Source organism: Cervus elaphus, chromosome 26 (assembly GCF_910594005.1).
Source record: "Cervus elaphus chromosome 26, mCerEla1.1, whole genome shotgun sequence".
Lineage (NCBI taxonomy): Eukaryota > Metazoa > Chordata > Mammalia > Artiodactyla > Cervidae > Cervus > Cervus elaphus.
Genome location: NC_057840.1, coordinates 43979292 through 44005283, shown reverse-complemented (window position 1 = coordinate 44005283; position 25992 = coordinate 43979292). Strand labels below are relative to the sequence as shown.

Genomic DNA, 25992 nt, shown 5'->3' with positions numbered 1-25992 from the left:
GGGCTCCCTGACGGCTCATCAATTTGAGAATCTGCCTGCAGGTGCAGGAGACCCAGGAGGTGGAGGTTCGATCCCTGGGTCAGGAAGATCCTCTGGAGGAGGAAGTGACAAACCACTCCAGTTCTCTTGCCTGAACAATTCCATGGACAGAGGATCCTGGCGGGCTACCGTCCGCAGGGTCGCAGAGAGTCAGATGTGCCTCAGTACCAGGAAGGGCCCAGCACAGCCTGGAAGCAGGCTTCTCGGGCCTCTGTCCCACGTGGCTCTCCCCGGCGTTCACATTCCTCCTCTCAGGTCTGCTGCTGACTCTTTCTCCTCAAGTCCTTTCTAAGTGCCTGGTTTTTCCTGGTTTTATATTTTTCACATCTCTTGATGCCATCTCCCCAATTCCTAAACAGCTGTTGTTCAGTCGCTCAGATGTGTCTGACTCTTTTCCACCCCATGGACTGCGGCCCACGAGGCTTCTCTGTCCTTCACCAACTCTTGGAGCTTGTTCAAACTCATCTCCCTGATGCCATCCAACCATCCCATCCTCTGTCGTCCCCTTCTCCTCCCGTCTTCTATCTCTCCTAGCATCAGGGTCTTTTCTAATGAGTCAGTTGTTCACATCAGGTGGCCAAAGAATTGGAGTTTCAGCTTCAGCATCAGTCCTTCCAATGAATATTCAGGACTGATTTCCTTTAGGATGGACTGGTTGGATCTCCTTGCAGTCCAAGGGACTCTCAAGAGTCTTCTCCAACACCACAGTTCAAAATCATCAGTTCTTCAGTGCTCAGCTTTCTTTATTGTCCACCTCTCACATCCATACATGACTATTGAAAAAATCATAGCTTTGACTATATGGACCTTTGTCATATATATGTATGTGTCTGTGTGTATTCTTTTAGATTTTAGTCTTCACCAACCTATGAGGTCAGTGTTTCCACTGCTGATAGAGTGATAGCTTTCAGTGAACATTGTCGGATTCATGGTCTCCGAAGAGGAAGACTTAACTTCAGGACCAGGGACCAGGGACGAGGCTTGATCACTCAAGAGCTTTTTGCGCAGCAGAGTTTTGTTAAAGTATGAAAAGGGACAGAGAAAGGTTCTGGCGTAGACATCAGAAGAGGGATGGAGAGTGCCCCCTTGCTCGTGTTAGCAAGGGAGTTATATGCTTTTTAAGTTAGTTATTACAATAAATCTTACTAGACCCACTCCCATAATTTACATTTTAAGATAACAGGATTAGCCAGAAGGTTTTCAGGAAGGAGAAACTGTCCTCAAGCAGGATACATTTGTTGTTACGTAATCCTTAGTACAGAGTTTAAACTGAGTTGTTTGTTTTGTAATCATAAGTTTGGGGCTTAAAGAAAAAGTTTTATGTCACTAAGACTAAGGAACATAGAGGGAAAAAAGATGTTTGTCCTTTCCTCCTCCTTGAGAATTCCAGACCCCTATCTCCTCCTTGGGGACCCTGGACTTCTTACCGACCTGCTAGGGATTGACTCTCTGATGAGCAAATCAAGGCTCAGGGGACCGGGTGCACTTGCCACTGATCACGCAGTGACAGAGGCAGGGTCTGAATATGGTTCTCTCTGCATCGAGGCTCATGCTTTTTCCACTCACGAGCTTTCATGAAGAAAGTAGTGTCTTTAAAAATATATGTGAGTGGAGTATTCCGATATTCATGATTACATAATTATTTAGCAATCTCTGGGTAGCATCAAACATTTTGTTCAAAGTGAGAACAGCACCCATGGAGCCTGTGGGCATGTCTACCTGACCACGTCATCCAAAGTGCATGTGGCATCAATGAGGGAAAGGAAGCTGAGTTTGCCTGTCTTCATACAGAACGATCAAAGCGCTCCTGTTCATAAATAGACACTAGGAAATCGTTATGTGTTTCATAACCCCTGGATCTGCTTTTCTCTGATTTTCAGTATAATGAAGCCTGGAGAGTGTGTAAGAGGGAGTCTTAGAACAGATCTGTACAGAAGTCGGTGTCTCTGCTTTGATTGCCTTAACATGGCACCAGATTTGTGTGATTATCAGGCAGAAGGGAAATTCCTAGAGTGTGGGAGCCTGGGGCGGGGGGTGCTCTGCAAGTCTTCTGCAGACTGTGTGAACCCCCCCGGCAGCCCCGGGATGGAGGCGGGCGCCTCATTTTGCTAGAAACCGCGGTGACCACGTGTTTACCCCACATCATCCGTTCTGGAGAGGGGAGCAGATGTTCTCTCCTCATGTGCCTGACCCCAAAGAAGGTGCACCTCCCCCAGGGAGCCTGCTTGTTTTTCTGGTGTATTATGGGTTTATTTTGTTTGAAGTTGTGGTCTATTAGTGAGGGCCTCGTCTCATTCCAAAAGTAGGGGTGAGGCCATGTGAGCAGGCGCTCAAAAGTAGACAGGGACAGATGGGAAGAGAGGACAGGGTGGCCGGGAGCTAGAGAGGGTGCCCAGGCCTTACCTGGAGCGAGTGCAGACCTGCAGATGGTGTCTTATTCACCCATTCCCAAGTGTTCCCTGGAGAGGGCCTTAGGTGTTATGCAATTTCAGTAACCTGATTTTTTTTTTTTTTTTTGTCTTCAAAGACTAAATGTTGTTATCTTTATCAAACATTTCAGGCTTCCTAAAACGGAGCCTCTCTCCTGCAGTCAAATATAAATACCAGGCCAGTGTGCAGTTTAGGGCTGGTATGTGTTTGTGCTGAGTCAGTCAATCATGCTGACTCTTTGCGACCCCATGGACTATAGTCCGCCAGGCTCCTCTGTCCATGAGATTCCCCAGGCAAGAATTCTGGAGTGGGTTGCCATTTCCTGCTACAGGGGATCTTCACGATCGAGGGGTCGAACCCATGTCTCTTGTGTTTCCTGCACTGGCAGCCAGGTTCTTTACCAACCGCCTGGGAAGCCCTCAATGACTATTGGTGATTTCTGCTCAGACTGTTGTTTCTATCGGAGTAAAGCAAAATGCTCACTGCCCAATCCAAGACGTCTTTCTAAGTAGACTTCTCCTTCAGTCCTTTTAAAGTTTAGGTATGTTCTTCATCAGTAATACACTTTGATATGTATTTTTATTCTTCTCATTCAATACTGTCATAATGTTTTCTTTAAATCATCTGAATTTTTATGTTGCTTATATTTATATTAACTTAAACATTCATTCCTCCTACAGTCCATCTACTTTCGGATGAGATATTCTCAGTTCCTTCCAGAAGTAAGTTCTAAATGAGTGAGTGAAAAATCCCTTTGTTTCATACACTGCTGAGTGACAACATGTTCAAATATTGCTTTAAAAAATAGTCGATAATTATTATTATAAGTAATGATGCATTATTTTATTACATATGTGACTTGAGATATAACATTATATTGAACCAAAAGTTAATTTTTTTCAGAAAGAAAACATACAAGCAAAACATGAAGACTCACCAGAGTTTATTATTTCAAGACTAATTTAAAAAATTTTTGGCAAAGTCATTACTGGAGTGGGTTGCTCTTTCCTACAGCAGGGGATTTTCCTGACCCAGGATGGAACCTCCGTCTCCTGCGTCTCCTGCGTTGGCAGGCCGATTCTTTGCCGCTGTGGCACTTGGGATTCCCAGTGCTGTTAGTAGCACTACTATTACCAACAGTCTTGACTGAGCTCCCATCACATTACAGGCTTGTAATCTCACTGAATTCTTACAGGGACCTTCTATTATGATCTCCACTTAAACGTTTATGAAACCAGTGTTAGCTAGGCTAAGTGAACAGCTCACCTCTATTAGTCTGTTGTACTCCGTAAGAATAGTGAGCATCACTGACTCAATGGACATGAATTTGACAAACTCTGGGCGACAGTGATGGACAGGGACGCCCAGCATGCTGCAGTCCATGGGATCGCAAAGCGTCGGGGTCGACTGAGTGAGTAAACAACAGCTGTGTAACGAAGGACCGCTCTTAGTGGCTCCAAGCCACACCCGTTCACAGCCCACAGTTTTCTGCAGCCCCGGCGCGTGGGCACGGTCTAACCGGCTCCTCTGTGCAGGGTCTCGCGGGCTGCTATGCGGTTGCTCTTTTCTGGGTTTCGGATCCTTTGCAGGCTTTCCTGGGTGTTGGCATGACTCAGGCTCTGCAGTTGCAGGGCTGAGGTCCCTGCTCTTTAGCTGGCAGGTGGCCTGGTCTTCGCTCAGCATCTCTCGGCCGCGGGCCTCTCGTGGGCTCTCTCACCGCAGGCGGCTCGCTGCTTCAAGCAGCAGGAGACCCTCCTTCATTTTTATTGTTTTGAGAGCTCAGCTTGACAATGACATAACCCCTAAGAAGAAAGCATTTCCAAAAGAAAATGTTATACGTGTGGAGAATTCAGACACAGGTGCCATCACACATAGTCTCTGTGGGATCAGCTTCTAAGGTGAAAAGACCTGGGTCCCTTATGTGGGGCTCAGCTGATTAGATCAAGCTTATCTAGACTTGTCTCTTTTTTGATTAACTCAGAATGAATGGATTGGGACATTCTATGCCTCTGCAGAATCCCTTCACATTTGCCATGCAATGAGCACCAGTAAAGGAAGGGACATTTGATTTCCTCTCACAGTTCCCACCCACACTCCAAGGAGGGTAGTGGTGGTTATACTGGATGTATATACGAGGGATGGGAATTTTGGGGACCAGCATAGAATTCTGCTTCCCAAATTGCCCAAGGTTATAAACTAAAATATTTTTGACACTGAAACCCCCCAATACAATCTACTCTTTGTTCCTGTCAATATTATTTTTAATACAAAGGAAAGTTTCTCCATGCTACGTGGGTGGTAAAACTCATTGTTAAAGAAAAAAAAAAAAAGACTTTACTTTTATGACTTCAAAAGAGAAGAGGGACTGAAAGGATGCAACCCACTCTTTTCTTTCCTAGCATGAGTATCTTGTCCTTACCCACAGCACATATGTCTTGTTAGGGGCTCAGTACGGTTTCCCAGGCGGCAGTGGTGGTCGAGAACCCTCCTGTCAGTGTAGAAGACATAAGAGACTTGGTGGATCCTTGGGTCGGGAAGAACCCCTGGAGGAGGAAACGGCAGCCCACTCCAGTATTCTTGTCTGGAGAATCCCATGGACAGAGGAGTCTGGCAGGCTACAGTCCATGGGGATGGAAAGAATTGGACATGACAGAAGCGACTTAGCACAACACACACGTCTCATGTTAGAAACAATTAGCACGGAGACAGTGTGTAATTGAGTCAGTGTCTGACTTCTCTCCACCTATAACATTTTCTTTTTAAAATGCTTTCTTCTTAGGGATCATGTCATTGTCAAGCTGAACTCTCAAAACAATAAAGCAAAATACCTGTCATCTTACAATTTCCCCTTAATTTGCATTTGTTAAAATGGCTTTCAGAATTTTTTTTTTTTCAACTTCACCTGAAAGCTCACCATTCAAAACCAGTGCAGAAATATGTTGGTGTTACTTTTCTCTCATATCCCATTAGTGTTGAAAGCTTCATTTAGCAACATTTTTCAAAAATCTAATTTTTAGTAATGAGATAATGCCAGTCAAGCATGCTCATTGGAAAAGACCCTGATGCTGAGAAAGACTGAAGGGAAAAGGAGATGAGGGTGGCATGGTTAGAGGACGAGGTGGTTAGACGGTAAAACGTACTCATTGGATGTGAATGGGAACAAACTTCAGAAGAGAGTGGAGCACAGAGAAGCCTGTGTGCTGAAGTCCATGGGGTCACGGGAGTCAGACAAGAATTAATGACCAAACAATAACGGCATTCATACTCTATGTCAGTTATGGTTTATGAAACTAAGACATTTAACTGAAAAATTCTGAGCAGTTCTACAAAGCCCCAGCCAGGCCACTGGGCCATCACACAAATGGTGCCTTGTGCCCTGGTCCAGGCGCAGAGTCTTCACTGCCTCTTCAGATTTGAGTGCATCCCGAACGCCTGAGTCAGATGCACCTACTTGAAAAGTTCAGTGGCTTTTGCGTAAGATAGCTGTCACAGTCAGAAAGCAAGGCTTCAGGAAGGTCTTATCATCTGCTGTAGTTCAACAGATTTCCTTCTTCAGCCAAGTTACTGTCAAAGAAACGCACAGATGCAGAATGATAAACAGCCCAAACAGCTGCCAATATCCTCAACTAAGAGGAAATGCAAGATACTCATCTGGGCCTTGGAGAGATGGAAGAATAAAATAAAGTATTCCTTACTCACTTCATAAATAAACATCTCACGAAGAACATAAGCAGATTATGCATTATTTGTACATCGAATTCTTTAAAAATAAAGTAGGCCAACAGGAGCAAATCTTTCACACCATCATGTACTGACATAAGGAGGAGACATTTTTCAGATTGGTTAGGTTACCATTCTCTTCCTTAATTACTCAATTAAGTCCTTGGAAACAAACATTATAAGAGAATGAGACAGTTAACCAAAAGAACACAGGGTCATTTAGAAGTAGGTGCTATCCATAAAAACATTCAAAAAGCATCCCTTTTTCAAGACAAGAGTGAAGCAAGGCATTGGGCTTTTACCAGGGAGAGTATTTGCCTGTTTCTGATCCTACAAAGAGATCCAACCAGTCCATCCTAAAGGAGATCAGTCCTGGGTGTTCATTGGAAGGATTGATGTTGAAGCTGAAACTCCAACACTTTGGCCACCTGATGCGAAGAACTGACTTACTAGAAAAGACCCTGATACTGGGAAAGATTGAGGAGGAGAAGGGGACGGCAGAGGGTGAGGTGGCTGGATGGCATCACCGACTTGATGGACATGAATTTGAGCAAGCTGCAGAAGTTGGTGATGGACAGGGAGGCCTGGCGGGCTGCAGTCCATGGGGTCGCAAAGAGTCGGACATGACAGTGATTGAACTGAACTGAACTGATCCTTTCATGACGAGTACCTACTGAGGTCCATGTCTTGGAACAGACTGAGGTCTCTAGTGAGTTCGAATTTTGAAGTTTGCCTGGTGAGTTTGCCTTTTGAATTCCTCTCCCCTAAGGACTGTCTGCTCTTCCCCAGCCTTGCTACAAGTGGCCCTTCTTGGACCACCAGGACTCTGCTCTCTCTTGCAGGTTTCCTTGTAGTTGAATCTTGACTTTTTACTTTCAGTTGATTTCCTAATTCATTTGTGTTCATGCAGATTTTTTTTTTTCCCCCTCCATGCATTCTGGCCCATCTGGGCTCATCCCTGACCATTCTCAACCAGGAGATTTAGAAATACATTTCAGGCATTCACTACTGTCCTCAGCCATCCTTGGAGGCATACACTTTTTCTTCTGTGATTATTTTTTTATTTCTATTTTACGTTGGAGTAGAGTTGATTGACAATGTGGTGTTAGTTTCAGGTTACAGCTAAGTGATTGTCATGCACATACATATATCCATTTTTTTCAGATTCTTTTCCCACATAGGTTTTACAGAATAAAGAATAGAGTTCCCTGTGCCTTACAGTAGGTCCTTGTTGGTTACCATAAAATATGGAAGAAAAGATATGACAAACCTAGACAGCATATTAAAAAGCAGAGGCATCACTTTGCTAAGAAAGGTCCATATAGACAAAGCTATGGTTTTTCCAGTATTCATGTATGGATGTGATAACTGGAACATAAAGAAGGCTGTTGAGTACTGAAGAATTGATACTTTCGAATTGTGGTGATGGAGAAGACTCTTAGAATTCCTTGGACAGCAAGAAGATCCAACCAGTCAATCCTAAGGGAAATCAATCCTGAATATTCATTGGAAGGACTGATGCTGAAGCTGAAGCTCCGATACATTGGCCAACCTGCTGCGAAGAACTGACTCATTGGAAAAGACCCTGATGCTGGGAAAGATTGAAGGCAGGAGGAGAAGGGGACGACAGAGGATAAGATGGTTGGATGGCATTACCAACTGAATGAACATGAGTTTCAGCAAACTCTGGGAAATAGTGAAGGACAGGGAATCCTGGCATGCTGCAATTCATGGGTTCACAAAAAGCTGGACACCACTTAGTAACTGAACAACAATATATATGCCAATCCCAAACTTCTAATTTATCTCTTCCCATACCTTTCCCCTTTGATAACCATTGGTTTGTTTTTAAAGTCTGTGAATCTGTTTCTTTTTTGTAAACAAGTTCATATGTATCATTTTTTAGATAATTTTCAGTGCCATTTGCAGGAATATAGATGGACTTCAAGATTATTATACTAAGTGAAGTCAGAGAAGGACAGATATCATACAATGTCACTTGTACATGGAATCTAAAAATAAAATGATACAAATGATTCATATGTTGTTATCCCCATTTTATAGACAGAGATACTGCAGCTCAGAAAATTTTCAAGTCTTGTCTTAAATCATGAACTCAATTGCCCACTTGGTATTTGAATCCAGTTATTCCTATATCCAATATGATGTTAAATGCAACCTCTCCCTGCCCTGTTTGCAGTTTTTAACCTTTGATTCTATTTCTTAGAGAAGCTACCTTTCAAGTGTCAAATTAGCTTCAAAGGCTGAATCATTCTATACCCAAAAGACCAAGGCCACTCAAGTCACAGTGAGCTGGGTTTAAATCCTACAAGTGACATTTAGAAAGCTACACAACTCTGGAAAGATGACATTTCTGCAACTCAGAGGTTTCTACCTGTAAAACTCAAGAAGTAGATACATAAACTTTTCAGGAATCTTCAACGAAATCTAACATCAGGAAGGCACAAGAGTAGATCCTCAGGAAACGGTATGTGATAGTAATGGAAGATGTCATAAAAATTATTAGGCACTATAAGCTAAAGAACATACAAATAGTGTACTTCCATAGTTTCATTGTAAGCCAGGATGTAAAAGTCATACAGCTCAGAGTAGATGTTTATAATTAATTTTTATGCAATGAAGAACCAGTTATAAAACAGTGACCGCAATAGGGTGTATTTCTTGCAGGTCAGTGACATTTATTGTTGTTTTCATGGCACACCCCCAACAGAGGCATCATTTTATCTCTAAATGTAATCACTTCCTGAACAGAGAATCAAAGCAGGGACACATTAGCAACCTAAATAAAAGAAGTTTAATTGTGGATCTTCCTTTGTGAAACGGAGTGAAAAAGACATTATCTCATAAAGTGTGCTTTTTCTCTCCATGAAATGGAGGACAGTTGAATGATGCACATGTGTTTTCATCTTTATTTGGAAACTTCCAAGCGTTTGTCTATCTAGTATTCCTTTTTCTTGTTCATCGCTGGCAGAAGCCGAGGGACATATCTATGCAAAGATCCATTTGGCCAGATTTTGCAATATGCTCTGCCATTTAGAAACGGAATAAAACCAGTAACGAACAGTGGAGGAACCTGAAGAGCTACAAAGTGAATGCTTTGTCAACTTTTATTATTTTTACTAAACAGTGTGGTTGTTTTGTATACAGTTTAGATGAAGAAGCACTTTACAGATCTCTGAGTCTGCTAGGTTTTAGGAAGCTTTATAGACAATTTTCTATACAGAGAAGCTGAGTCTCTGACCGATTTTTAAAGAAGAGTTGTCTGCGTAGAGAGGCATTTGTGCTGGCAGCAGGCAGACAGGAGATAAGAGGATGACCTTTCTCTAACTCACTGCCTGGGAGGCGCAATCCTGGGGCCTCTGAGCCTCGCCGCCCGCCTGCTGCACCAGGCCCCCTGCCGCGCCCGCGTCCTCAGCGTCTAGTCTCAGTGGGACCCCGCACGGTAGGGCACTTTCTCCTCCTCAATGACTGTTTTCTGTCCACTCAGCTGACACCTGAGTCTCACGAATGTTCCTATGAATGGTTTTCATAGCTTGGTGCGCGTCCGCATTACCCAGTGCCCTTCAAAAATAACAACCAACTAAAACTGGTTATTTAACCCGTTTCTAAGCCCCAACCCCAGATAAGTCGATCTGCAAGGAGGCGCTCCAGAACAGGCTCATCCTTTTAGCCAGCTGCAGTTCCGGGCTCTAGACCATCACCCTCTCCAGCGCCCCTTCCCCTGCCTCCTGCCCTCACCCCAGAACAGAGAAACAAGTCCCGACAGTCTCCTGATGTGGGTGACTCCGGGATCTGTGGCCCCTTTGAACAGGAGGAAAACACGCCCTGCTCAGGAGCCCGCATCCCCTCCTTGGAGAGCTGCAGCCACTCTGGCCTGGGGTTTCCCGTGGAGGCCCCACCACCAAGCTCACGCCCCACCGGGATGGGCTCCTCCGGTGGGTTGCCTACAGCATTGGGGTCCAGGAGCTGCTCTGTGTTCTGGAAGGGCCTGAAGTCATGGTCCTGCTCCCCTCCGGGAAGGGCTGTACAAGGATTCTGTGAAGTTTATGGGCTGCGCGTGTTGGTCCGGGAGGCTGTGGATGCAGTGGTCAGCCCCCGGTGGGTGCTGGGTTCAGGTTGTGTGGGGATGGTGTTCGCATTTCTGTTGTTACCCTAAACCACCTGTGTCTTCTGCCAAGAGGCTGTGCTGGAATTTCATCCCACCTTCCTCTCTCTCCTTCCTTCGTGGACATTTTCATACCGTGATCGTACTTTTTCTTGAGCGAAGGGTGATTATTCTTCTCCATGGATATTTGAATACTTCGCTGACTACATTGCACGTAAGGTGAGGGGAGGAAAGGGGAATACATGGCTATGTGAGTGTCTGCTCTTCTGCACCCCCTCACCACCCCCCACGCGATGACTTAGGGACAGGGAGAGGCAAGCCATGGATACAAGAAAAGAGCAGGCCGGGGAGCTAGTGGTGGCTGTGGGGTGTGGTTTATTTCCCACAGGGAGGGCGTGTCCAGAGGGAATAGCCCCGTTTGCATCACAGTCTTGAACATACAGGTCCCCTGGTGGCTCAGACGGTAAAGAATCCGCCTGCAGTGGGGGGACCTGGGTTTGATCCCTAGGTTGGGAAGATCCCCTGGAGGAGGGAACCTTTTTGATCTTCTATGTTTTATTCTCTTCCTGCCCATCCTTGGCCTTTCTCCTTTTAGTGGCTAAAAGGAAATATATCTATTTTGCTATCTATCTATCTGTCTTTTATCCGTTATAGTCTTCTCCAGGTATAATTCCTAGGTCATGATAATTACTGCAATTCAGATTTGACCTAATAGGTTTTGTTGATCACCGAAGCATTAATTTCTTCCAAAGCTCTTATTTCATCCTCCAGAATGATCTTCCTGACACTGAAATACGTAACCAACAAAAGAGTTTGATTTGTAAGGAAGACTTGCTGACTCTTATGGTTATAGCAATGCACCCCGCTTTCATCATGCAGTAAAGTCTAGCTCGATGTGTAAGGCAGGATATTCATCAAGCTTTTCTGGCTGCTTGACGGCGAGTCTTCAAAGTTACAGGGTGACTGCGGAGCTTCAGGGAGACTGTTTACAAAACTGCAACTAGAGGACTTCCAAACCACCAGGTGGTCTGGACAGGTGACCACACCAAGGGTCATCACCTGAAAAATCAGACAAACTGGGTGTAAACGGGAGTGTTCTGAATTGAGATTCTTCGGTTTGCAAAGTCTAGTTGGCAAATGGGCAGATGATTCAGGCAGGCACAGTGAGCCCTGCAAACAGTGACGACAGCCACTGGGAAGAGGCCGTTCTCTCCATTTGGGGTTCAGAGGGATTAGGTCATAGTCCTCAGCTGTTTGGGTTTGTTTTCCAGCCTTGACCATCTATTCACTGATGACCATCAACATTATCATCCTCAAATCTGTACAAATTATGTACAGTAATTACAGTTGTCTTACTTCTATTAAAATAAGACTCTGTTTTCCTTATGCTGACACAAACATGGCTACTGTAATGTAGCCTTTCCTACATGCTGCCCTGAAATGAAGATTTATAACCAATTTATATTTAATCTTTTGACAACACTCCTTCAGCATTGCCAAGTAACAGAAGCTACGAAACATTTCATTTTAAAATCCTGGCACCGTAAAAACAATTATCAATATGCATGTCATTGTAGGTGGATCGGGAAGAACTTTTTTCCTGTGTTGTCACAGAGATTAAATTATTTCAGGGTCAGTGTACTGTGATGTTTTCTTCTGCAAACTAGAAAACTTTCCCCACCACAGTGTTACTTTCAAATCTAGTTACTTGATTTCCTTCATATCTGTGCCATTTTTTGTTCATTGACACAAGGACGATACAGTGAGATGTATTCTCCATCCTCAAAAATCTAAAGTGTAATAAGTTGGATAAAAATATTTATGATTTATGTTGGGTTATAAAGTGATTTATGCACCCAGAGAAAAATGTAAATCAAAAGTAGTGGGGATGTAAGGGCAGAAGGTTTACATTTGATGGATGAATCAGTAAGATTTCCTGGAGGTGGTGGTGGTACATCTGGACCCCAAAAGGCTGAAGAGGAGAATTAGGGCCTCTAGAAATAGGGAGAAATGATGCATTTTTAGATGTTGTTAGCAGCAAAGGGGAAGAAATAGAGGTGAATATTTATTAAGTACGTGTTGAGAGATGGCCCCTGTTAGGACGTTCATAATCTTCTCTCTCCCCAAAAATATATAAGGTGTACAGGTAAAAGTTCTTCCCTCGTGGCTCAGCCAGTAAAGAGTCTGCCTGCAATGCAGGAGACCCAGGTTCGTTCGATCCCTGAGTCGGGAGGATTCCCTGGAGAAGGGCATGGCCACCCACTCCAGTATTCTTGCCTGCAGAATTTCATGGGCAGAGGAGCCTAACGGGCTACAGTCCATAAAGTTGGAAAGAGTCAAAACATGACTGAGCAACGAACACTTTCACTTTCATAGTTTATAAAAGGTAATATCATGACTCTTTACATATATAAAATGAACACATGTAAAAAATATTATTTAATTCATTATTCAGTGAAGGACATAATAAAGTACCAGTTCGAAGAACACTTTAGAAACTTGGAATCCACTATTTACCTGTCTATTATGTCTATAGAAATGTCCAGCAGACCAAACATATTTAAGCTTTCATCTTTCTCAGAACACACATTACTTGCATATCTGCTGGACAAAAGTCAATCAATGACAATGTCACTAAATCTGGGACCTTCAGTCAGTATGAAACAATGAATGCATCCCCTGTGTGACTACAACTGGCTGTTTACATTTAAGTGAATAAATGTATGTATCATTAAAAAAGTTGGCCCCTTCGTTGCACGAGCCACACTCCGTGTGGTCAGTCACCTCCACCCGTGGGCAGCGGCCGCCCCGGCGGAGGTCACAGGGAGAACGCCTCCATCATTGCGGAATGTTCTGCTGCACAGCTCTGCTGTAGAAAACCTCTGTGTGGCTTTTGAGCTTCCCTGGTAGCTCAGTTGGTGAAGAATCCACCCGCAGTGCAGGAGACCCTGGTTCCATTCCTTGGTCTGGAAGAGCCGCTGGAAAAGGGATAGGCTACCCATTCTAGTATTAGTGGGCTTCCCTTGGGGTTCGCTGGTGGCTCAGCTGGTAAAGAATCTGCCTGCAATGTGGGAGACCTGGGTTTGATCCCTGGGTTGGGAAGATCCCCTGGAGGAGAGAAAGGCTACCCACTCCAGTATTCTGGCCTGCCTGGAGAATTCCATGGACCATGTGGCTTTTGCCTCCATGATATCCAAAGGACCAGATGCCCACATTTATTGCCTAGTTTCCAAGTTTCAGATAACTATTCTGATAAAGGGAGGAAAAGGTGTTTCTTCTGAGGCCCTGATTTAACTTTCAGAAATGAGGAGTAGGGGAAGGTGAAGATAGAATTAGTCAGTCTAACACAAAGAAGGGAAGGGCCAGATTTATTAAGCAAAGGTGTCTGAATCTCATCCAAGAGGTAATGAGGAGACATTTAGGGAGAATGATCCGGTCAAAGATTTACTTTAGGAAAATTAATATGAAAGCAATTTGGAGAACGGATATGTTCTGGAGAGAATGACCCACTAGGAAATTGCTTAGGTTCAGAGCAGAAGGGGGGCGGGAGGAGAGGGAAACTCCCAAGGACAGTAGATGACACACCTGTGTTTACACACACCCGATGCACGGTTATTACCCGGTGCACACAATGACATTGCCTGTTTACCTACATTTGAAAAGGCAGAGAAAACAAGCTGTTTCTTGTATGAATAACTGTTGTCGAAAATATCGGTGTCAGGGAATCCTATAAGAAGGCTAAAGGAGTTGGTTTAACTGTGGTGTAAGTGAAACTCATGCTGCGTTAAAAAGATTTTACCTGCATTTATGATTATTGGTGAAATTTCATTTATAATAATAGAATGGAAACGCTAAAACAAGCTTTTGTGACATAATTTTCCAAGTATTTCTAGTTTCTAGTAGAATTAGTTGTAAATCAAGATGGTTGTCTAATTTGTGGCTGTCGGTATGCAGATGTAATCAGGGTTTGAGAGCTCTTCTACAGAAGGAAGAAACGATCATGAAGTTCACAGACATTTAGAATATAAAGGGAAAAGCACCTATTAATGTGGGCAAGTCAACCATCAGTGAGGAGATCAAGGGAATAAGAAAGTCTGAGAACCAGACATTTAAGGGAAATCGGAAGATTTCCCCAAATGGTGGTGGTGGTCGTGGTTTAGTCGCTAAGTCTCGTCTGACTCTTGGCGACCCCGTGGACTCTATCCTGCCAGGCTTCTCTGCCCATGACCTTTCATAGGCCAGAATACCACAGCAGATTGCCATTCCCTACTCCAGGGGGTCTTCCCAGCCCAGGGATCGAACCCTGGTCTCCTGCTTTTCAGGCAGATTCTTTACAGATGAAGCCCCCAAGGGAAGCCCTTCAGCAAATAATTTTCACTATTTAGTGTTTCTTTTGCATCTGTCCCATGAACCGATCACTGAGGCTAAGCACTATAGACTCCATCGTGGCTTGTCAAGATCTAAGATACAAAGACGGGAAAATTAGGGTCCTCACGCTTAGCAAACTGGGTTCCACAAGCAAGTAGACATATGCAGCAGTGGTGGTGGTGTTTTAGTCGCCAAGTCGTGTCCGACCCTTGTGATCCCGTGGGGGTAGCCCGCCAGCTCTTCTGTCCTGTAAACCCAATTGCCGATGAGCACGCCTGAGGGATCAAGTGCCGAAGCGGTGAGGGTGGTACATCCACATGGCCTCCTGTGGGCGAGGGCAGGCACGGCTTCTCAAGGACACTTGGGACAGACTTTAAAGGGAACTGGGGATTCCTCCCGAACTGAATGGATCCCAGGGCAAAGGCAGGTGTGGAGGCCTGAGGACTGAGGGTTTGGAAATCACAAGTGTTTTGGTTTCAGTACTGCAGAAGACAGTGTAATTAAGATTGGATAACACGGCTGGGAAAAAATTCCTGATGGACTGTGATGAAGAATTTGAGCGATGAGGACTTCCCTGGTGGTGCAGTGGTTAAGACTCCGTGCTCCCAATGCAGGAGGCCCAGGTTCAATCCCTGGTCTGGGGACTAAGATCCTATATACTGCATGGCACAGCCTAAAACAAGCAAAACGCCTTAAAAATCAAAGAAAGGGGGCAGAAAATACAAGTACCTAAATAAACATTAAAAAAAAAAAAGAATTTCAGCTGTGAAAAGCAATGTTTTATGATTATTTTTAGTGCCATATTCTAGGAGTGTTGCTTTCTATCATGATTAGTAATTCAAAATATCTCCATAGAGAATAATAGAAATATATTTTGTAGAAAGATATAAACTGTAAATGAATATTTTTCTACAAAGATAATTAAAGGTTCTTAACTTCTGCTCGTTGGCCTCCAACCTGGGGACCCTGGGTGACACATTTGCCCCTTTGGTGGAAAGATGCTGCTGAAGGTGAAGAAAAGCTGGTACCATCCTTTGTTTTGTTTCAGTAGATGGCACGATGTGCAATTCTCTTAGGAGTTTGGAAGTTTCTTGCTCAGGAAGAGAGGAAGTTAGAGGATGGGAGAATCCCTGGGAGACTCTTAAATAATAAAAAAAGGCCTCGGTCAGCCTGGGGCCCTTGGAAGGAGATGAGAGAAAAAACTTGGGACCATTTCTGATGGCGCCTCTTGAGATTTAGTGAGGAATCAGAAGGCACAGCTGAGAGGGGGCAGACCAGGTTTCTGACTTGGCTGTCTATGGGGACCGAGACTCTGCGAATCAACCCCAGGTGACACCTGGGATTCCCCAGGTACCAAGGCTCCAGACAATGAAGCTAAAACACAGCGTGAGTCGAGTCAGAAGTCGCAGACTGCATCTTGATTTGTCTCCACCTCTGAACCTGCCTTCTATGAGCTAATGGATGGTTTGTTTTATCCATGCCTTTTCAAGGGGTTTCAGAGGTTTCTCCTAACACCTTGATTTCCATGAAGTGTTGGTGTGCTGTGATCCCCGAGACCTGAAGGAAGCTCTAAGGAGAGATGTAGGGGCTGGGGGGGTGGGGTGGCTGCCCAGCAACACTGAGCATGTGTCTCTGATCAGAATAGAGTCTTCTGAGGATGTGTGAGATGTACCTGGATGGGAGACAGCATTGTGGGAGTGTGCGGTGCATCATTTCAGGACTGAAAATCAAAGAGAGAAGTCTCTGTGTTAGAAGTGTGTATTCTTATTCCTCCTCTTTGGGTTTATCCTTCCCTCTTCTCAGAATTCAGCTGCAACACAGGAGATCCAGGCTCAGTCCCTGAGTCAGGAAGATCCCCTGGAGAAAGGCATGGCAACCCACTCCAATATTCTTGCCTGGAGATTCCATGGGCAGTGGAGCCTGTCAGGCTACACCACGTAGGGTCACAAAGAGTCGGACACGACTGAGGGACTAACATACATACACACACACACACACACACATTCTCAGAATACTAGGATTCTTCCCTGCTGTGTACACACTTGTTAGATACCCTTTAAGGTCTGTGTAAATCCATGCAAGATATATTCTTAGATTATAAAAAAAGTTGTTAAGGTAAAGATTGTCTTGGTTATATTTTATGATTTTGTCATGTTACTAAAATTTTTTTTATTTGATGTTAATATCACTGGTGGAAGCAATCTTATAGGTTCGTAATATTCTTTTGTTTCCTTAAAACTACATTCTGCCTCTTTATCACTATTCTCCCCCTCCCCCAAGCAACCTGGTTTCTTAGACCGACAAGGTTTAAATAAGTTCAGAAACTTATTTAGATCTTTCTTAGCTCTTTTTCAAGAAATCATACAGTTACGTCTTCATTTTCTCTCGTCATAAATCTTCTAGCTTTCTCTAAGTTTAGTTTTCTTTTACAGAGGTGGTAAGAAGCCTGGGCTGGCACCTGTGGCATTCTGAAAGCAAGATTTGCGTCTTCTCTGGGGTGAGGCGGTTGCAGAAGGTAGCACGCGTTTCTGTAACCTGTGGCACAAGCCTAGCGGCCCTACTGTGCGTCTCGAGTTAAAATTAGTTAAACTGATCTCACCAGTTTCTCAAGTATTTGACCATGAGTAGGATTAGTATCTCCATGGAGGATAGTATTCTAGTGGGGAGTAGTGGAAAGTGGAGAGTAATGGAAATGAGACCGCTGTACATAAACCCTGGCCTTAGGGGCTTGGGATCCGGTTTAAACAAATCCGCCCCTGCAGATACAGAGAGAAGGGCTTCTGAGCTCGGCCAGACGAGCTGCACGTGGATGGGTCCTCAGAGGCCTTTTGATCTGGGAACCCGTGAAGAAGCCTGTCATGGCCCTGGGGTCCTAGAGAAGCTGTGAAGAGCGTTTCGGCCAGAATGATTCAACTGTGCTCTGCTAGGGCAATTGCACAGTTGCTCAGTCCTGTCTGACTCTTTGCAACCTTTTGGACGGTAGCCCACCAGGCTCCTCTGTCCCTGGAAATCTCCAGGCAAGAATCCTGGCAGGGGTTGCTGCGCCCTCCTCCAGGGAACCATCCCCACCCGGGGAGCGAACCCGTGTCCCCTGTGTCTCTTGCGGGTGGGTTCTTTACCTGCTGAGCCATTGACTCGCAGTTCACAGTGTGATCAGCCTTGATTAAAAGAAGACAGTGATTTTATATTTTTCCTTCAGCGTGATGACATCATCTGGCATTCCTGACTAACCACCATGTCCCTGAAGAACACTCATTTTTCTCATATTTTAAGGAGTAGTAGAGAGTTTATGAATTTGAATTACCACAGAAGACCTTTTGAAATCAATATGGGGAAAGATCAGATTTATTAACATGATCTATTTTGTCTCATCATTTGGTCAGGTAAAATAGGATATGTGAAACATTGGAATTTGTAAGCAGATATTTAACAGTCGTAGTGAAATTGGAAATACTATACTTATATGAAATATTTATACCAAAATGCTGATATTGGCTATGGAAAATGAAATAAGAGTGAGCATGGGGGAGAAGGGAGAGTCACACCTTGCTTGTTACTCTCTAATTGATGTCATTTCTCTGGGCACTCATTTTCTTTACAGGTTTCACTAACACTTAGAACGCTGAAAATGAGGGGAGTTTAAAATTATTTTTAGAATATCAAGAAAGGCATCGCTTCTATAAAAATAAATAAGAAATTCTATTGATTCTAATGTTATGCCATAGATTACCATTTCTCACTGTAAAGTACAATTTCAGAATACGTGCTACCTCTTAAAAATGAGACTTACCTTTCTTGGTTGATAATTTTTGTTTCTGCATATTCTTGCTGAATGCCAGTGCTGTAAAACGTTCATGGAAATTTCCATGAAACTTTTACTGCTGATTGAATGAGGGAAGGACGGTGGCGAGACTGATGCTGAAGCAGTTAGTGATTGCTGGCCATGGTCCTTAATTGCCAACCTGTGTTCAAGTGCCACTTTTTAGAGCCATTGAATCAGTCCCCTACAGTATTTAGTAATAATCGGCACCCTAGTCAAGGTAATTGTCCCCGAGTTGAGAGCAAAGTGTAGGCTTTGTAATCAGGAAAACTCATATGCAAATACCTGACTACCTTTTGGCCACCTTGGAGATGGCTGTCTACCTCTCTGAGCTTGTGTTTCCTCATTTCTAAAGTGGTGCCCATCACACTTACCTTTCAAGAATAAGCACTAATGTAAGCAGGTCTGCCATTGAAATGAAATTTTGGAATCCACTTTGCATCTCCTTCAATACCCTTTTACAAACTACACATTATAAAACTTTATTTTTTGGAAATGCCTCAATATTTTTTTAAGTGCGTTAACCAGCTTGAAAATGTTATCCACTAGATGAGATCCATATCATTATTTACAATAGTCACTCCTGCAAATAATTTTTCTACAATCCACCTGTATTACTTGCACAGTAATAGTGAGTTATGAGAAGAAATGAAACTCTAGTAAGCTTTAAATCAATTTAAGGACTTTCCACTATGGTTTACGGTTTATATTCCATTATATTATTAAATATTTCATTGTGAAGGACTTGGTTGGTTTTGGTGCAGTTTTGAGAAGAATTATACCTCTGATATTTCTAAAAATTTAGCTGTAGGTTTAAGATGGAAATGGTGTGTAAGAATATAAATGGTGATTCATTTGTCACGGCAGGACAGTGGTCACTGAGGAAGCCAGGGTGTGAAGTGCTCCCAGGTGTGATTACCTGGGAATAACTCAAATCCGTATTTCTTGACAGCAAATGAGAATGGCTAACATGTATCGGCCACCGTGCTGAGTGTTTCACCTGTACTGTTGTTTCAAATGTTCTTACATAAGCCTGTGAGTTAGGTACAGTCATCATCTCCATTTTGCAGATAGAAAACAGCATTGCGAGTCAGTTGATTTGCCAGGAGTGACAACGCAAGGCTCGGCCCGCCCTAGATGGACACGTCCGCGAGCACAGAGGTTATCTTCGAGGAGCTTGAACCCAGCCACCCGCAGCATCAACAGTCCTCCCATCTCAGTTTGAGTTACCGACCTTCACTCAACGTAGTGAAGAGTTGAGACTTTTCTAGGACCCACCTTACCCGTCTTCTGCCCAGGTTCTTATCTGGGTGTACGCTAGTTGGCTTCAATCCTGGTTACTTATTTAAAATTTCTTAAAGTATGCTTCACTCTACGTTTTTTTTCTCTTGGCAGTAGAGGTTTGGTTATTACTGTTCAAATGAATAATGAAAAAATAAATTGGCAGCAACAACAGCCACAAAAACCAGTCAGAGACATTCACTTTCATCAGCAGATTTTGCCTCACCAGATGAAATTACGTGGCAGATACATTAATTTAAAAAACCCTAGCACAAAAATTGAGAATTAAGTTGTAACTTTAAGGGTAGAGCCTCCTTAGAGACTGCTAAACATGTTTTAAAAGTACATACACTGGGTGGATGGTTATATAATTGGAAGTTGTTTATAGCACAGCATCACCTTGGTTACTCTGCAGGATGTAAGAAGATGGCTTGTTAAAAAAGCGTGGAATGATGTGGTTGGATTCAGTGGGGTGTAGTAACCCCCTGGATAAAGATTGAAATAAAAGTGTTTATGTGTAATAACTGTCTTCCTTTAAAGTAGTTCTACTTATAAACTTTCAGAATGCAGGTTTTTTTTTCTTCACTTAACATTCAATTATACTAAATTCTATATAAACTTTTTCAGTATTCTTTTTTGTTTTACTTTTATTTATCATACTAATAATTTATGATGTTAAGATAATATTATTTATTTAAAATACAATATGCTAATATTTTGAAGGATGTTTGAATATAATCCAGTAAGTTTGGCTGGTGGAAAGTTATTCTAGATATTTGATAATCATGGCTACTTGATTTTTGGGCTTCCCTGATGTTTCAAGCAGGTAAAGAATTGCCTGCAATGCAGGAGACATGGGTTTGATCCCTGGTTTGGAAAGATCCCCTGGGGAAGGGAATGGCAATCCACTCCAGTATTCTTCCCTGGAGAATCCCATGAAAAGTGGAGCCTGGTGGGCTGCAGTCCAAAGGGTTGCAAAGAGTCAGACATGACTGAACACGCACACATTCTATTTAATATGAATTTTACTCTGATGCCATCATACCTGCTCCAACTTTCACATCATGTAAAATATGAGACATCTGATGAATATTTATTGAATGCTGACTAAATTTAAGGAACTGCCCAAGTCATTTGGAAAAATGGAGCAGGGGAGTTGTATCAATAGGAAAGGCGGGACAAGTACACAGACTGTGGGGGAAGATTCTTTCACCAGTTTCCATTAGGTTGGAGTGCACGTGTTCTCCATGTTCTTGATGATCCGAAGCAGATTTCATGCAGAAGAGATGATTCCAGGAATATGCATTGAATGATTTTTATACAGAACTGCCTTAACAAAATTGGTTCAGTATGCATTGTTCAAACTAAAACTAATGGATAGTATCAGGCCAACATGAGGAGAAATTAATTGTGCAAAGATAGCTTGCTGGCCTTCATGACTTTTCACACAAGTCATGTGAAAAAAAAGTGAAAGTGTTTGTCGCTCAGTCGTGTCCGATTCTCTGCAATCCCATGAACTGAAGTCCACCAGGCTCCTCTGTCTGTGGGATTCTCCAGGCAAGAATGATCTTCCCGAGGTAGGGCTCAAACCCAGGTCTCCTGCATTGCCGGCAGATTCTCTACTGTCTAAGCGACCAGGGAATATATTCCAGCGCATTTGGTTGAGCACAGGCAGAAGGACCACCCCCCAAAAATACAAAAACAAGCATTCTGGCAAATTTGGGGAGAGGAGATTCTCTGTGCCCCAGATCCTTATCACAGGATCCAGGTCGCAGTTTCAGAAGCTCTGGTCATGGATCTATTCCACAGTGGGATAGCAGGAGCCAAACAGGACTGAGTTACTCCCTACGTGACTCAAGGAAGTGGTAAGCTGAGAGAGCAAGGCAGGTTGAAGCTGGTCAATGCAGCCAAGTGGTGCAGACAGAAGTAATATCATATCCTCCGTATTTACAAAACAGGAACTAAGCTATGGTCCAAAGGGGCAGGAGAGCAGAAGCTGAAAATACTGGTGCCGACCTGGGTGCCGGGGAAGAGCTGGATGAAGTCTGTGAAAGACGCTTCGTTCCTTCTCGTTAGATGCTGGTTTTCCTGCTGTTAGGACAAGTCTGTGGTGTAAAAGTGACAAGACTAAGCTGGATGTTGTTTCCTACTTTTCCTAATTATTTAGGGAAATATCTTTTACTTCAGGAGAAATCAAGGGAAGACTTTTTATAGGAAATGCCATTCCAACTGCGTCTTGAATGTGTGGGTCAGATTTCCAAGGTGGTGATACCAGTGGAGACGGGCAGAGGGTGAGCAGTTCCCACGTGGGTGTCGGGAGCGGCGGCGTGTGGAGGAGGAGACGGGGAGAAGCCTGGTCCTGTCTGTCTCTCCGCCCATCTCTGTGCTCCCTCTCAGAGTCGCAGGTTCAGACCTCCCGCTCCCACCCTCCTCTTTCCAGCCTTCATCGTCCTCATATCAGCACCCTCAACAGCCGGCTACTGAACTTCTCTACGTGACCGACGAATCTTCTTAGCGTTGTCATCTGTGTGTCTGCCAAGCGAGGGCGAGAGGGAACAAGACATCATTGTTATGTATTCTCTTCTGTGCTGTCTGCTTTAGTAGATGTTACCCACGGCTGGCTATGCTAATGTAGATTGTTTATTTATTTACTTTTAAAACAGTGGTTTCTTAATAGTTGCTAGCCAGCTTCTCAATAGGTCCTTGTGGCTACTGTGTGAGAGAGTTCCGGCTGGTTCACATTTTCATGCCCACAGAAAGTTCTCATGAGCAGCTTGATCTACTTGATGTTTTAATAAGCTCATATGTGATAAAAATAACTTTAAGTCACTTGTGCTCCTGCGGCTTTACAGTGGATAGATACTGAACATTATCTTACCTAGGTATAAAGTACGTGAAAACTCACTTCTCTTCTCCCCTAGAAAACAAATTATCCAGGCAATTAAACTCTTAATTTCTCTATGGCAACCGGTGATAGAAACTTGTGAGGTCAATGAAAAGTTTTCATCAGAATCGGAATGAGTTTTCTTAAGCATTCATTTAACCTATAAAAACAACATCTTCAGGCCATAAGCCTGTCATCTAAAATACACTAAAACTGGAAACTGCATATTATGCTGGTTTCTCAAAACACCAAAGCAAATAATGTATCTTCTTTTTGAGTAGAGACTTTACTGGATAGACGGTGAGTATTGTTAATGTTTTGGGCATTTTTTGGACCAAGAAAACAAGAAAAGAGAATAAGAGAAAATACCTGAGGAGGCATAATGTTAAGCAAAGATAATGATAAAATGACAATGCTAAGAAATCCTCATGGGATGCTTTGAATGGACACAGTGACTCACACTTTAACAGGGCCCTGCACATTAGCTAGGGCTTCCCTGGTAGCTCAGACAGTAAAGAGTCTGCCTGCAATACAGGAGACCTGGGTTCCATGTCTGGGTCGGGAAAATGCCCTGGAGAAGGAAATGGCAACCCACTGCAGTATTTCAGCCTTGGAAAATTCCATTATATGTATCCAGGGGGAGAAAAAAAAGAACATCTGAATGAAATGAGTACACTTTATGAAATCATTACCTCAACAGACCCACCCATCTGGTTCCTGACAAAATAATTATGTTAGTTTATGGATGACTTGGGGTGGAGGGGTGAGCTTAATTGTCAGCAGGCTCTTCAGCGGTGGTGTCTAATACCTCTGTGCTCATAAACTTTACCCCTTGGGCTTGCTGGTGATCAAGCCCTACACAGTGGGTTGTATCCTTCCTCCAATTTTTTTCCCCCTCTGAGAAATACATGAACACAAGATGCTCCAGAAAAGGTACTCTTCTGCAGTCTGATAAAGTCAGGGATGCGCTGTGCCCAGGATGTGCTGTCTTCACACGCTGTGGGGTCCCGCAGCGAGAGGACCGCCTCAGCTTGGCAGTGCCTAGCACGGTCTGACTACAGATTCCCTGATTCTTTGCTCTGACACCTTGCAACAGCTTGCAAGGCCCCCTCATGTTCTGTAAGGGAGAGTTGAAATACACCCCATCAGTCAATGTATGGGAAACAACAAAATCAGCGGAAACAACAAAATCACTCTAAAAACTTTATTGTTTTTAGGATGTTGGACGGTTGAGGGGTGAAGTAGCATCATGTCTCCAACTTAATTGTAAGTCATTCAGCCAAAAAGCATTATTTATGTGCAGTATAGGTGTACATATGTATATGTACACACACACACAGGGCGCACTCAAAATATGTGAAAATGTTCACAATGAGTGAATTGCAGGTAAGGTGATAGTTTGTAAGATTTTTGAAATATCTCCAAGTTTGAAAACTTATTATATGTAAAGAGGGAAATCTATAACACAAACACAAGTGCTTTGATTATTTTGGACAGTGAAGAGTTTGCAATGTGTCAGAGTTGATTAGTAGAGGAAAACGAATTAGATTCAAAAAAAAGTAAGAGAGGGGAAGATTCATGTTGTTGACTGGAGGCGGCTATATACATAGAGAGAAGTTCTGGGGGTCCCTGTTCCCATTGCCTTGTTCCTTTAGGGGTCATGGCTCCATTTTTAAGTCTCTACCTTATACGCTCCCATCCAGCCGGTGGGAACGTTGCCCAGAAGATGGTGAGGGTGTCATTTGTGCTTATTCCTGTCCTGTGCGCTCCAGACCTCAGCGTGCCAGAGAAGCTTGCCAACTTGGAATGGTGTGATGTAGCCAAGTAGGTGGGGAAGCCGCCAGAGAAAGGGCTTTCAGGGTTTACCGGAGGGCCCAGCTGCTTGACCACGTCGAGGCAACAGCTTGAAAAGCGCCGTAGCCGAGACTGACCTGACCTTGATCCTTCCTTCGACTGGCTATTAATCCCCCGCTTGTGCTGGCTCCGAGAAGCGCTATGTAATAGATTGCATGTCATCTTGTATGCTTCCAGGGCACCCGCATCAGCATGCAGTATTTTCTAACTTCTCAAGGACTTTAGTGAAGGTTGTAGCGCGTAGAGGTGGGTGTCCCAATCTTCAGCTTCTGCCCGGCTCTATCATTAGCTGAAACAATATTGCGAACGTTGCTCTTGCCCTAAGGGAGAGAGAAAAATCATTTAGTTCCCTGCAGTTTCTGAGACGCTTCATTTACTATTGTCAAGCCCTTGCTAATACACGCTTTCAGCAATGCTGGTGTCTCTGCGCCCCACCCCGCCTCCTGCGTGAACATTTCTTATTTTCATTCTTTTCTTCCTCCCTCCCCACCCCCTTTTTTTTTGGTTTAACCTTTACAGTAGGTTATGAAAATTGTAAGTTGATTTTGTTCGTATTGCTGATATAATTACAGTAAAGTCCCTTTCCTCCTTCACTGCTCTTGTCATGGTACACACGAAAATTGTCAGAGTTCTTGGGATCTTCTGTCACTTGTTATGGTATTTCGATAACTTTAATATATGGTTCTGTCTGTTGCATTTTATGATATACATAAAACTTTAAGAATACGTGTTATGTCATTGTTGTATTTGCTAATAGCTATATCATACTCATATAGACTTGAATATCTTGCACAATAAGGCCCTAAAGCTGTGAAGAATTCTCAAAAATCATAGCTTCATATCACTAAAAATAATTCATCTTCCTTTTCACATTAAAGCTAATATTAATCTCTGGAAATTAATAATTATAAAATATATTGCTAGTAAGTGATAAAATTATAAAACTTGACATCTTTATCACGCTTTACATTTTTTTTCTTTTTTTTACTTTAGAAATTACGAAAGTATGATAACAGCCTGGAAAAATACAGAAGGTTATATAAAGTTCTACTATATATTAAAATTATTTTTATTAGATAAATTAAGATGTTAGTTGGAATTTCAATATCAAACTCTCAAAAATTACTAGAATGAATATACAGAGTATTAGAAGGCTATAGTAGACTTGAAAACTTCCCTGATGGCTCCGTGGTAAAGAACCCACCTGCTCATGCAGGAAATTCGGGTTTGACCCATGGTTTGGGAAGATCCCTTGAAGAAGGAAATGGCAACCCACTCCTCTATTCTTGCCTGGGAAATCCCATGGACAGAGGAGCCTGACGGGCTACAGTCCATGGGGTCACAAAGAATTGGACACAATCGAACGACTAAACAACAGTAGCAACAAAGTGGAACTGAAAAGCAGTGTGAACCAATTCACGCAAGAGTAGAATACAGATTCTATTCAAGTTCCCGTGGTCTGGGAGACAC

The 25992-nt window shown here is 43.3% G+C and overlaps 1 protein-coding gene across 7 annotated transcripts in view; it reads left to right on the top strand.

Annotated features, from left to right (window-relative positions):
- The window catches only part of PRKN (parkin RBR E3 ubiquitin protein ligase), a 1214524-nt gene that overhangs the window by 398464 nt on the left and 790068 nt on the right, over nucleotides 1–25992 (top strand). The window contains exon 1 of one of the 7 annotated variants that reach the window (XM_043888528.1): nucleotides 24394–24768. The exons of the other annotated variants lie outside the window; for them this stretch is intronic. Coding sequence (XP_043744463.1) covers nucleotides 24678–24768 — 91 coding nt within the window. The 5' untranslated portion in view covers nucleotides 24394–24677. Of the gene's footprint in view, nucleotides 1–24393; nucleotides 24769–25992 lie in introns of those variants that run through there. 7 annotated transcript variants of the gene reach the window in all.